The sequence below is a fragment of the Belonocnema kinseyi genome, chromosome 1 (assembly GCF_010883055.1).
Source record: "Belonocnema kinseyi isolate 2016_QV_RU_SX_M_011 chromosome 1, B_treatae_v1, whole genome shotgun sequence".
Taxonomy (NCBI): Eukaryota; Metazoa; Arthropoda; class Insecta; order Hymenoptera; family Cynipidae; genus Belonocnema; species Belonocnema kinseyi.
Window position 1 is genome coordinate 118,157,299 of NC_046657.1, and position 13,451 is coordinate 118,170,749.

Consider the following 13,451-nt stretch of genomic DNA (forward strand, 5'->3'; position numbering starts at 1 on the left):
AGAATTAACTTAAGGTCATTTTGATATTTAATAAATAATAATATTTATACTTTATAAATCTCTTTTTATTCGCGAAATGCATAAAATGTATTATTATGAGACGGACAGGGCACCGATCGGGTTTCCCGATCGGGAGTCCCGACCTGGGCGTGCGTTTCATCCGCGTTCTGGTCCCGACCAGGAATCCCGATATGGGCCTGACCTGGCCCGGTCTGGCCCCGCTCGGGGCCAGATCAAAATTTCTGCAAGGGGTATTTTTAAAATTCCAAAAAACAAACGAAAATGAACATTTTAGCTCAAATAACGCACGATTTGAAAAAAAGTCAAGAGAAGAAAAATGTTGATTTCTGAATGCCCTATAAGATTATCATCACAACTTTTGAAACTTTCTTTAAAAATGGAAAATTCAAATTTTAACAGCATACAAAATAATGGAAAATCCAAAAATTATATTACAATCTCATCCATAATGAGAAGGTATTAGTTTTATGAGAAAAATGACTTTCGCAGATCTCATCAAATGTCGACATTTTGAGGCCCCCTGAGTCAGAAAAAAAGGTTTTTACGTCAGTGTCTGTCTGTCCGACGTCTTCGTTGTTGTAGTCGGATTGGATTGTGCTTTCACACACAGTTTGAGGGACCAAAAAGAAAGTTCAAGTTCGTTAACCAGTCATTTTTGATAAAAATTCAAAAAGTTAGAATAAAGCAAAATATGAAAAGAGATAGATGGACAAGAAGTGCGTACCTAAAAAAGATCTACAAAGTCATGAATTACTTTTTTATAGGATAAGTTATTTGTTTTTTATTGATAAAAAACAACATTCAAAATAAAGAAATTTAAATTTATGTACAACGGATACACGCTACGAGAATAAATAAGACAAAATTCTTTCAACAAAAAAAGATTTACATACTTATTACGAATATTTTTTTGATTGGAAGCATTGTTTTTCTTTAATCGCAATAAGAATAAGTAGGTTTCAATTTCCATGAATATTATGAATTGTAATGTTACACGGAGAAAATGATATCGCATGAATTGCAATATATACCGTAATTCCTGCGCTATATATCGTAATTATCACATTGTAATAGCGTAAAATCGTGATATTGTACATTGCAAGATTTTACATTATATTATTATTTTATTATACTATATAAACGAGGGTTCTAGTAGTGGCCAAGCGATGTTAGTGCATTATAATATCCTAAAAATCTCCAAAACCTGCTTGTACGTTATCATGCTGCGCTTTATTTCAATACAGAGGTTTTGCGATATCGTTGTGCGATATCTTTTTCTCCGTGTATAAATTTATTCAAATGATACATATTTCAGCGCAGCTAAGAATAAAATGTAATGCAAAATAAAAAACAAATATTAAAGTAATCATGATAATGAAAATTTTTGCTTTATTTTGCAATATCTGAATAAGCAATCCTAGACAGAGTTACATAAAAATCTATTATATTTGATATAAATGTATTGAGCATAATGTAAAAAAGTTAACATTTTGGACAAAATCGAGTGTGAAACACAAGATCCGTGATGAGAATGTATTCGTGAAAGCCGAAAGAGCTTTAACAAAAGAGAGTTCGCAATCTCAAAATTACAGTTGTTGATACGTTGACCTTTAATTTTAAAAGGTCTGTGCACGAAGTGGGAAAAATGCTAAGACCGAGCGCTAAGTGCAAGCACCATCAGTCGCGCGCCCTAGGTGCACTCAAACTCTCGAGCGAAGCTCTTTTAATGAAAGAGAATTCACAATCACAAAATTACAGCGATTGTTTTGAGTTTTAATTTTAAAAGGTTTGCGCAAGCATGTGCGAAATATACAGTGACTGAGCGCGTAGCGCGAGGTACATACATAATAGAACGCGTGATAAATACATCACTCGAATATGAGATATTCTCGTAATATGAGAAAGCGGGGTATCAGCTAAACTAAGACACCCAGTCTTTTGGTTCTATCACTAACTTGTAGCCCTTGAAGAAAGAGCAATTTCGTGGTATAGTCCATTTTTCATTGAGCTTCTACAGATTATAGGCGAACTTTTTGTGAAATCGATGGTGGTCGAGTTCTTGGATGGGAATTCTTTAAACCCTATTTATTATTCATTAAATATGTATTTAGCAGTAAATTTTCTCTGGAGTGATAGGGATTGAATAACTAAGTAGGAAAATATCGATAGTGTTAGAGTTTTTCATTGTACAGGTCAGGCATAGTAAGTGCATAGTTGCACGGTGTGGTTCGCATAATATGAGATACCTGTGGTTTTTATAATACTGTGGCTGCGCGGGGGAAATTGGTTACAAAAGTGTTTGTGACTACTGCAAAAACTAAATATATCTAAATAGCAGTAAATTTATACTTCGGAAACATATAGAACGAAGTTTTTCATTAAAAATAATACTTTATTTTGCATTTTATTAGCTATTTCCTGGGGTATCTCATATTATGAGAATAGTTTGACGAGTTTTGAAAAAGCACTTTTTTACATTTTTTGTATTTTCAGCATAAAAAAAAATTTAATAAAATTTTTTATTTGAACTTCTTATGACAAACTAAATTTCCTTTGAAATGACCTATATTACTTTTCATTTTTATAGGCTACCATAACTCATCGCTACTACCAGGTGGCGGACGTAATCAACAAATTTGTGATTACAACCAGCCACCAAGAACAGGAAAAGTGTGTATGTTCGATGTCGACAATCTGGGTCCGTGTTCATATGACAAAGGCTATGGCTTTGTCCATTCGCAACCATGTGTTTTTATCAAATTGAATAAGGTGAGTACAAAACTTTTTTTTAATTCGAAAATTTTCATGTTAATTCGATTCAAAATGCACATTCTTTTGATGCACAGTTTTGAATTGTTTTCAATCATTTTTGATCGTTTATGAAATCTTATAATCTCTTTCTGTAAAATTGGATTCATAATGAGCGTCATTGATCAGCCCAAGTTCAATTCTGTTGAATTGAATAAGTTTATTTTACTTCTTTCTCATTCTACTTGAATTCAATTTTATTAATTTAAATTTACTTTTTACTTGGATTCACTTCACTTCACTTAAGCGCAAGTTAAATTACTGAAATATATATATATATATATGAATATAATATAATTCATGGTAAATTTGTTTTACATGGAGATTCACAACTAAAGATCTTAATTTTGATATCTTACTTTTTTAAATTTGGTGGAGAGTTAGAAACAATGCCCGGGGCAAAATCCTAATACTCGGCGAGACCTCCCTGCATGCTCTCTCACGAAAAATAGAGTTCTGCGCGAAGTTGGAGAGAGCTTTTCAGTCCTCGTTTTTCCTCGAAAACGCTCGAAAATTGCGAATTCGGAAATAAGTAGGCTTCCGCGAGCATTAAAGACACTTTAGCGAGCACTTGTGAAACATTGAATATTTGTTTGAAATTTCGCTACGTACTCGCTCAGTACTATAAAATCATCGGGCAAACTCGGTTTGACAGAGAACGGAGGGAGTTCTAGGATATCGCGAAAGCCTCTTTAATGCTCGCGGAAACCTACTTATTTCCGAATTCGCAATTTTCGAGCATTTCTGAGGAAAGACGAGGAGTGAAAAGGTCTCTCCAACCTCGCGCAGAACTCTATTTTTCGTGACAGAGTATGCAGGGAGGAATGCCGAGTATTAGGATTTTGTCCCGGGTGTTCACAGGTTGGATTCGAACCGGGTACTCCCGTCATATTTCATGTGCTAAGTGATCCGATTTCGCTACCAAGGATGCGATGAATCTTCCCTCGCTTTCCTTAGAAATTATTGTAAAAATTTCGGTAATTTTTCCTATTCTTTCAGTCTGGAATATTCCCAAATTGATTATTGGATACATTTACGCATTTATTAATAAATGTGAAACATTAGTATGATGTCTCGACATTTTAAATCTGAGAAACTTTTTTAATTCAAAAAAAAATATTAGTCTAATAATAAAGGTTAAGATTTTGGTATAATAAAAGTTGTACTCTACCTGTTCAATAAATATAAAATTAACAAGGGATTAACTACTACTATATATCTGGCGAATACCTCCTCCTCACTGATAGAAATTATTGTGCTGTTTCAGCCATATACTATTGTGTTAAAAATGTAAGGATATATGTTTATTATATACAATATGTGTCCCTTAATCATAAAGGATAAGAAATGCAATAATTGAAAAATAATTAATGAAGCACATTTATAATTGTGTTACAAAACGTCAAAATATGTTTTACGACAATGTAAAACAGTATTTGTCTTTTATATATGCCAGCAGAAAAAAATTAAATATAAATACAACATGAATAGGATGGTCAAACTCACATATATAATCGCTTTATGGTTAATCTAATCATAAATATGGGTCCACTATCTATTCATTTCTATCAATTGTCTTAAATTCCGAAAAATTTCCGTGAAGCGTTTTTAATTCATCATGAATTCCTGTAAATGTTTTTCAGTTTTTTTAATTCTTTGTATTCATATTCATTTTGCATTCATTACACAGGCCGACACAAATTAAATTTTTCTTTTGCAATCAAAGATGGACTAGGTGAACCTGAAGGATGCTAATGTCCTAAACACGAATCCATTGCCTAAATTATTTTCAGAACATCAAAATCTCTCTGGGTCACCTAATCCGGTCTTTGGGTATTCTTGACCTGTGTTATAATTGAATTCAATTACTTAGAAAACTGCTTATTAGGTGAAGGTTTAGCGACGACTGATTTCCAATAATAATATATAACTGTTTCTAAATAATAATGTACACCTATTTCGGAATTTTTTGACTTGCTTTAAATGCGTTTGAACTCTTTTCATTGATTGAAATTATTTGTCATTCTTTCGAAATCCATAGAATTCTTTAAAATCCTTTTGACTTAACTTAAAGTCTTTTGAAATCGAACGCTAAATGCATTTATTTGAATTCCTTTTTAGTCTTTTAAATACTTTTTATTTGTTGGAATTGTGGTATTCAGATGTATATTAAAATTGTTAGCGATTAACACCTCGAAAGTCAATTATATTATAAATGATTGTCAATCTGGAATCCCCGAAGATGAAACACAGATCATATTTCGAATTCAGGCTCACGTGGATCCCAATGGGCACCGGAACATCCCAAAGACGTCGTGCGTGCGCGCGCAGTCCTCAAAAGTACTTCATTAAAGAAATTTGATTCTTTTAATTTAGCAGAATTCCCTAATGCAAAGCGTAATGCATCCTGCATATTATAGTTTTTCAGGTAATCCTAGTAAGGGACTCATCATTGTCCTAAAAAATACTACATTATCGATTTTAGGGTTGTGGTATTTCATATTTCACATGTGACCTAGTGGAACTCCTATGCGCATTGAACTTAAACTTTGAACAGAAATCACATAGGATGTCTTCATGGTGTCTTTATGATGACTTTATGATATCTCCGTGTAATTTACAAATTTATGATAAAACAGTTTTTCCACTTTTAGAACAGTTTCGGGCTTACTCTGCAGGATGTTTTTCGTTTCGTCACATTTTCACAATAAAATCTAGAGAAATCTCGTAGCCGAAATATTTCTAAGTTGAAATTAAAAAAATAAATCTTAAAAATTAAGTCTCAATCAGTTTTTTTGTAATATTTCAGAGCATTTAAGCATTCAAGTCTTGTGAGAGAAAAATATGGAAATACTTTGAATTTGGATTGATTTCGAATAATGATAATCTTATACAAGATGCTTCAAAGATGTCCTAAAGACATCCTTACAACATTGTCCCCTGGATATCCTTTCAAGGCATCCTTGAGACGACGAAATGCCAGACAAGGGCCTTTTAAAGACATCCTTAAGCCGTACTGATAACATCCTTAAAATATACTTTACGGGATTAGAATAGAACGTCTTTATTACGACCTCATGACGTCTTTTTGTAAAAGGCTACAGACGTCAACCAAAATACGTCTTTAGAATGACTTTAAGCCAAGTGTGCCCACTGGGATTTTTTTCTCGCTCTCAAAAAAAACTAAATAAATAATAGGATAACAAGCATTAAAATCTTGAAAAATACTCGAATATACAGAAATTTATCATAAATAATATTTTTCAGATATTTGGATGGATACCCGATCACTACAACGACTCGAAGGATTTTCCGAGCCACATGCCACAGAGCGTTAAATCACACATAGAGAATAACATCAACTCTGGCCGGGTTAGTTAGTCGGTTGGTCAGGTGTATCAGATGTTATTAACTTGATCGCTAAAATCCCTTAGTTCATTATAGTGATTGAATTGTTTAAAATGGATCTTTAATCATTTTATTTTTTGTCGCGTCAGTATTTGTTCATATTAATGTGTACACAGGCAATGATAAAACAGTTGCCCAGAAGTCTTCATCTACTGGCATATAGAACACTCGATGGTTCGTGTCCATAATAAATTTTCGAATATACCTGAATTTGTGCTATCGAGAGTTAATCCCGAGGTACGAACAGTGCTACAGTTTGATGAGTTCAATTCAATCTTCTATTTAATATCAAAACGATCCAATTTAAAGAATCAATAAATGTAGGTGCCCAACTTCACGAACCTAGCAATCCAGAGTAATGTTTTTTTCTTCAAAGATATCAACATAGACAAATTCGATGTTTATGTGTGACAATTAATCAGTTTTGACTTAAAAAAATTAAGATTTTCGTTAAAGAAGTTTTGGCAAAAAAATAAAATGACACCTGATCTTTTATATGTTGAATTATCAAAATTATATGGATACTCTTGCACAGCAGGTTACTTGATGCCAAGAATAAGAATATAAAAATGTTTGTAATAGAATGGTTATTGAATTTCCAAAAATACATTTTTTATTTGTTTAATTATTATGAATTTGATCAAAAAACTTATATAGAATAAATGAAAAACAAAACACTAATGAATGTGCAAGAAACCATTTTGCATAAATGGCTAATTCTTATAGGTAGAAACTTCGATTGGTATATTTGGCATATTTGGCATTTGTTATATAATTAAGTAATAGTTTATCAAAGTGAATTTTAGTTTTCTCTTCAGGCGACAAAAACTAGTGGTTTTTCTCTATAGATATTTCATATTGATATTTGCATGAATTATGTCATAAAACAGCAGAAAAACCTGGTCTTTGTTTGAATTTACTATTTCTGTGATTGCATTCCAGAGTAAGACCGTGTGGGTATCTTGTAAGGCTGTCCGTGAAAAAGACGCTTTGATAGAACAAGTGAAATACTACCCAGAAGTGCAAGGATTCCCTGGATATTATTATCCATATGAAAATCAGGAAGGGTACCTCAGTCCTCTCGTAGCTGTGCAGTTCATCAAATTTCAGAGTATGTATGGACGTTACAATAATTGACCCAGTTATGAAGGTCACATTTTTCAAGGCTCAAATTCCATCTGTTAATTATTACCGAATAGCGTCAATTTTAAATTATTAAAAATTTTTAATATTATATCTAGACGAAGGCACAATGAACCTTATTATAGACATCATTCTAGGTAACAATAAATATCCATATAAATTAATAATTATTGTCTTTGTCCTAAATATATTTTTATAAAGAAATATATTATTTTCACGTACTTTAACTTGTATACATTTTTTGCAGTAAACTTGCTTATCAAGAGAATAATACCTATTCTTCATTGTTATAAGCATCGTTTGCCGATAACAATCGTGCCATTTTTATACAGTGTTCACAAATATGCACAATTCAGTCATTTTTTAAAATATATCTAGTTATTATTTTTTTAGTAGAATCACTCATCAGTCGGGTAATCTTGTTTCATATACTATATTTAGAATCTGACAACAATGGTTATTCATATATATTATCGCAAATTATTTTGGTGAAAGAAATTTACGTTTGGCGTAATTTTTGACCATACAAGTATTTTTAGATCCGGTTTGAATTATGTCGAATTTTAATAAATTACATTGAGTTGAATTCCGATGAATATCAGTAACTATCCGTATGAAAAAAATTATTGTTAAGTATTGAGTCCAGTACTTTTCTAGAGATTAAGTATTGATTCTCTAATACTTCAAGCGAAAAAAGTGATCCAATATACCCACCAATACTTACCAATAAAATAACAAAATGTAAATCATCTGTGGGGTCCTTTTTCAAAAATAATTCTCTATTTTTTTAGAATTTTTAAATTTAGGATATTTTGCTTTTTTAGTTATTAAAAATTGAATAAAAAAGTCATATGACCGAACTTTGTAAAATGGGCATCCGTAGCTCTAAATAAATGTTGGGCAAATGTTGTCTGTAAGGTAAATTTATGTGTCTATTGAACAACAGGCCTTCATTTTACAAAATTCTTCCATAAGTCTTCTTTTACTTAATTTTTATCGGCTAATGAGGCCCAGCGTCCAAAATTTACAAATTCTAATGAAAAATCCAGTTACATTCTGCAAAAAATCGAGGGAGAGCAAAGACTTTTAGGATAAAATTCATTGTGTTCACCGTGTATCCGCGCTGAAATTGAATCAGTGAATAATAATACTTACAATTATTTTATATAATTGCAATTTATATATTTTTTTCTCATTTAGCGAACACAACAATCAATGTGGAATGCCAGGCTTGGGCGAAGAATACAAGATCTGGCAACCAATCCGAAGACAAGGCCTATCGAGTACGTTTTTCGTTACGCGTGAATGTTTAACTTAATATTTATATCTTTCCCTTTTACCGTACTAGAGAATCACTTCCTGGAAGTTCAATAGGAACAATCTACTAAAAACTGACAAACATGATGACAAATGTTTGGATCGTGAGAGAAGCGTTATTGTCTGATTATTCTTACATGTAATTAGAAAATAAGTATTTATAGTCTGTTTCTGTACTTAACTCTTTTAGATCAAATAGTATTCTTTTACAAAAAAAAAAAAGATTATCAAATGAGATTCACTTTTTGCGTTCGATCTGAAAAATTTAATTATCTCGGACAATCGTTACGGTAGAAACAGCCCAATTGGCAAAACAATGGAAGACACCTGTACCACATGTTTACGACTTGAAAAAAACGTTCTATGCCTGTGTCGTAAAGATATCTTTTAGACATTTTAATGTCGCAAAGATGTCTTTACGTCATTTTTATGACATGGAAATACGACACGACGTCATAAAGAAGTCATAAAGATGTAAAGCCGTCTTTAATTTTTTTGCCGACTGAGAGACAAAGATAATAAGTTATAGACTATGTCCTATAGTTATATATAGTAAGTTATATGTATAGATAGTATCTAATTATGTAACTGGACCAGGACGAAAATCAAAGTAAATATTCATTGTTTTAGAAAGTGATCATTTCTTTCAGGAATCATTTAATCATCCATAGAAATGTTAAAATAAAAGTGATAAGAAATCAATCTACAAGTCTTGTAGGTACCTTTCATTTGAGGAGAGTATCAATCCAAACAAAACAAAAAGCATACCTAAAGGATCTTTGGTTAGGATTCTTGAGGAAAGCATTCATGTTCAATCAAACCGGTTTCAACTGGTACTCACGACCGTTCGGTTAGAAGTAACATAAATTTTGAGAGATTCAGCAATGGCGTAACAATCCTTTATAGTTTTTAGGTTCATTCTCGTATGCGCTCATTACTATGTCATCCCTTATCATTGAAATATTAATTAAGGCTTCCATACATTATAATATAATTATATCTTGCCACAGTATATACGCAATTGTACAAAACCTGAAGATTTTCGTCAAAGAGATTTTGACAAAAAATAAAAATGTAATTACACATATGATCTTATATACATTGCTTCTTCTGATAGCCAAAATTGTATTTCTAGTCTTTTACAAGCGCTTACTTGATACATCTTAGGTTATTTGTGTATTTTTTAAATGTGTAAAACAGTGGAATATAATTTTTTTTTTAATTTTTAGATATCTCATGATGCACAATTTTAAAATAAAATGTCATTATACCTTTTCTTTCTCCTTTTTAATTCGTCTTAATTATTCTTAACAACTATTTCTTCATGTTTTTATATCATCAATCGAACACATCAAACGAATCTCAGAATTACCCTAGATAGTACAACAAATTCCGTGAAAAGAGTGACGCCAAAATAGGCGGTTTTTAGCCTATTTTTTTGGACCTCGCTAGCGACCTGAAGAACAAATATATAAGTATGTTACATGTATCAAATGACTCCTCCTTGAAAACCAAAGTGAGCATCGCTTTTTTTAAAGAGAAAATTGCAAAAAGTTACCCCCACTTAGGGGTTGAGAAGCCCAGAAAAAATTAAAAAATAGGAAATACCACTAATTATAAAATCATTTCTCACATCAACCCACTATCAATCCAAAAAATACGTGATTTTACTTTTGTAAGGTTTATTTTATGGAACAAATACAATGAAACTTGATTTTATAATTAGTGTTATTTCCTATTCTTTAAATTTTTGGGGGTTTTTTCGTACCCTAAATAGGGGTAATTTTTTGAAATTTTTATAAACGAATAGCAATGCTTATTTTGGTTTTCAATTACGAGTAATTTGATACCTGTAACATATTTTTATAATTTTTCCACAGGTTGCTAGAGAGGTCCAAAAAATATAGCTATAAAACTATATAGCAACGCAAGGTTGGGAATATCCAGGGTGGCCACTATGTTTTAAATTTTTGTCTCCCGGATTTCTTCCGGTTCTCCCAATAAATATTCCTGATTTCTCCCGGTTTGTAAAAAAATTAACTCTTTTTGCGAAATCCACAGATTTTTCACATATATTATCAAGGCTTGGCCGTTAAAGAGCTGAACCAATTTTTTACTACAAGGTTTTAAATATTTTTGAAACAATAATTAATAATTTCGGATTTCAAGTGTCTGAAATGTAAAAAAATAGAACGATTTGGACAATTTTTTAAGAAAAAGGAGTTGAATTTTATACTTTCTAAATCGAAATGCTAAAAATAAAACAATTTTAATTTGATTTGGAGAATCACGAAACTAGCATGATTGCATATTAAAATTTCGAAAATATGACAATGTCAAAACGTTAAAAATGGAATATTTTCAGATTAAAATGTCTCAAATAGTGTCATTTAAAATTCAGAGGAATAGTAATTGTATTCTTTATCATTAGAAGTGTTCGAAATTAAATAATTAATGATTGAGAACTTTTAAATTTGAGTTATTTAAATTCAAAGCGATTAAAATTTGACAATTTAATATTGAAAACTAAATCGAATCTTTCAAAGGTAACGCTTCTGAAATTCTAGAATTGTAAATTTCCATTACATAATAAAAGTACTATTTAACATTGAAACTGATTAGATAACTTTTTCTAAAGTGAAAAATAAATTGAATTTTTCTTTTAAGAAAACCTTTCGAAATAGATCGTAATTTTAAATGGGAAACGTTGAAAATGAAAAAAAATTTCTACTCCCGAACGTTGAAACTTAAACAAACGCGAACTTTATTTAAGACTGAAAAAAATTTTAGTCGCCAAAAATTGGGATATAAGAACTTTTTTATACCATACCCTTTTAAAAATTCAATTCTTTGAAGTAAATTTAAATCGCTTAACAATTAATAATTTTTAAATGGCTAATGCTACTTTCCAAAACTTAAACATTTCAATTCTAATTTCGAAATAAAAACCTATGAAAAGAAAAAATTAAAAATTCAGAACTCTGAAATTGTAACTACTTAAAATTACCGAAATTGTCCATTTACTGATGTCTGAACTTCAGATAGTTTAATTTCATCGATTTTTATTTTAAACTTAATTTATATTTGTTTTATTTCAAATCTTCAAATAAAAATCTGACAATTTTAAGATTTTACACTGAAAATTAAAAATTAAGATAAAGAATACAAGTCAATATTGCTATGATATGATTTTTATTTTTGAAATTCTACAATTTTAGTCTTTTAAATTCGAAATTGCTTTATATTGATATATAAAATAATAAAATTCAAAACTGACATCAAGGATTTTAATATTAAATTTTGAAATATTTATTAGCGAAATGGTCCTAAAATTTTGAATATTTAAATTTGAAACCAAAATATTCTGAAATTAATAAGTATCATATCGTGTAGTATAAAGTGATATTTAAAAGGACTGGATATATTTTTTTCTAAAAGATGTGATTTTGTCAAGTCAAAAGTGACTGTCATTTTCACGATTCCAAATTGTAGAATTTTAAATACTGCTAGAATTATTGTGAAACTTTACAGTTTAATTATTATAAACACTTTTAAAATTATATGCTTTCTAGTTGTGAACTTTCAATAATTACAAAATGCGTGAATTATGAAATACACGGGAAATTTTCCGGTGTATTATTTCCCTCCCGGCTTTATCCCGGGTTTCTCCCGGCTTTCTCCCGGTTTTCTCCTGATTCTCTCGGGTGGGTGGCCACCCTGAATATCGTACAATTTTAAATAAAAAATGGTTTCAAATGAGAAGTATGAAATAATAAGTTTGAATTGGAAAATCCACTTTCAACGAAAATTAAAGAAGTTAAAATCATGTGCAGGAATTATAAGAATTACACTTAAAGTGTAACAAGTGCCATTCTCTCATTGCTGCAGGGAGTGCCCGTGCCAGAAACAAACTCTGAAATCCGTTCATCTCTATTTGCATCCCAAACATCCAAATGTTTAGGATTTCAATTCTCCCATTTGTGTTCGAGATTATTTTTATAAAATAAAACGTGACTGATAGCTTCTGTGAATTTGAGATTGATATAAGTTAAATGTGAAGTTTCATTACCTAAACATTGTAACTTATTAATTCCTCACTGCCAGTGATAACCTGAAAATTGTATACAAGTAAATGAAAAGAAAAGCATTTTTTTCATGAATAAAGTCCTCGTCAAATTTTCAGTGAAAAATAATTTTAAAATTTGACTGGTATAGTCACTTCTTTAAAATTGGGGTTTTAAAGTGGAGAATCATATAAGTAACATTGTTAAGTAGTATTTTACTTTAAGTTGTTACGGAAATATGAAAAATGTAATATTAAAGTGAAAATGTTCAACATTCAGATGTAGTGTGATGAAAATATGTATATGAAAAACAATGTTAAAAAATCAATTAAAATGCCTGAAAATTAATAGTCTATAAATAAAAGTAGACTATGTATACCAGGATTTTATGAAAAGTTGTCAATTTAATTATTTTCTGGCACGCGCACTCCCTGCAGCAATGAAAGAATTTCACTCACGTTTTAAGAGTAAATCTGGCAATAATCTGGAATTCAAATGCCAGTGAGTGCATATTTGTTTGATGGGCTCTGAACTTATGTACCATACTTTTTTTCCTTATTTACACAGAAAATAATAATTAAAAAATAATACAAATTTGTATGGTTTTTTGTTTGATTTTTTTTAGAAATATATGAAAAATAATTATGGTATGAATATCCGGAAATATTATAGGAGAGTCAAAAAACTATT

The 13,451-nt window shown here is 30.6% G+C and overlaps 1 protein-coding gene across 2 annotated transcripts in view; it reads left to right on the forward strand.

Annotated features, from left to right (window-relative positions):
• LOC117167636 (sodium/potassium-transporting ATPase subunit beta-1-like) overlaps positions 1-11,574 on the forward strand; it is an 81,147-nt gene extending 69,573 nt beyond the window's left edge. For both annotated transcript variants that reach the window (XM_033352722.1, XM_033352714.1), the window contains 4 exons: positions 2,609-2,790; positions 6,097-6,201; positions 7,180-7,348; positions 8,581-11,574. In XM_033352722.1, coding sequence (XP_033208613.1) covers positions 2,609-2,790; positions 6,097-6,201; positions 7,180-7,348; positions 8,581-8,693 — 569 coding nt within the window. In that variant the 3' untranslated portion in view covers positions 8,694-11,574. The remainder of the gene's footprint in view (positions 1-2,608; positions 2,791-6,096; positions 6,202-7,179; positions 7,349-8,580) is intronic.
• The last annotated feature ends 1,877 nt before the right edge of the window (positions 11,575-13,451 follow it).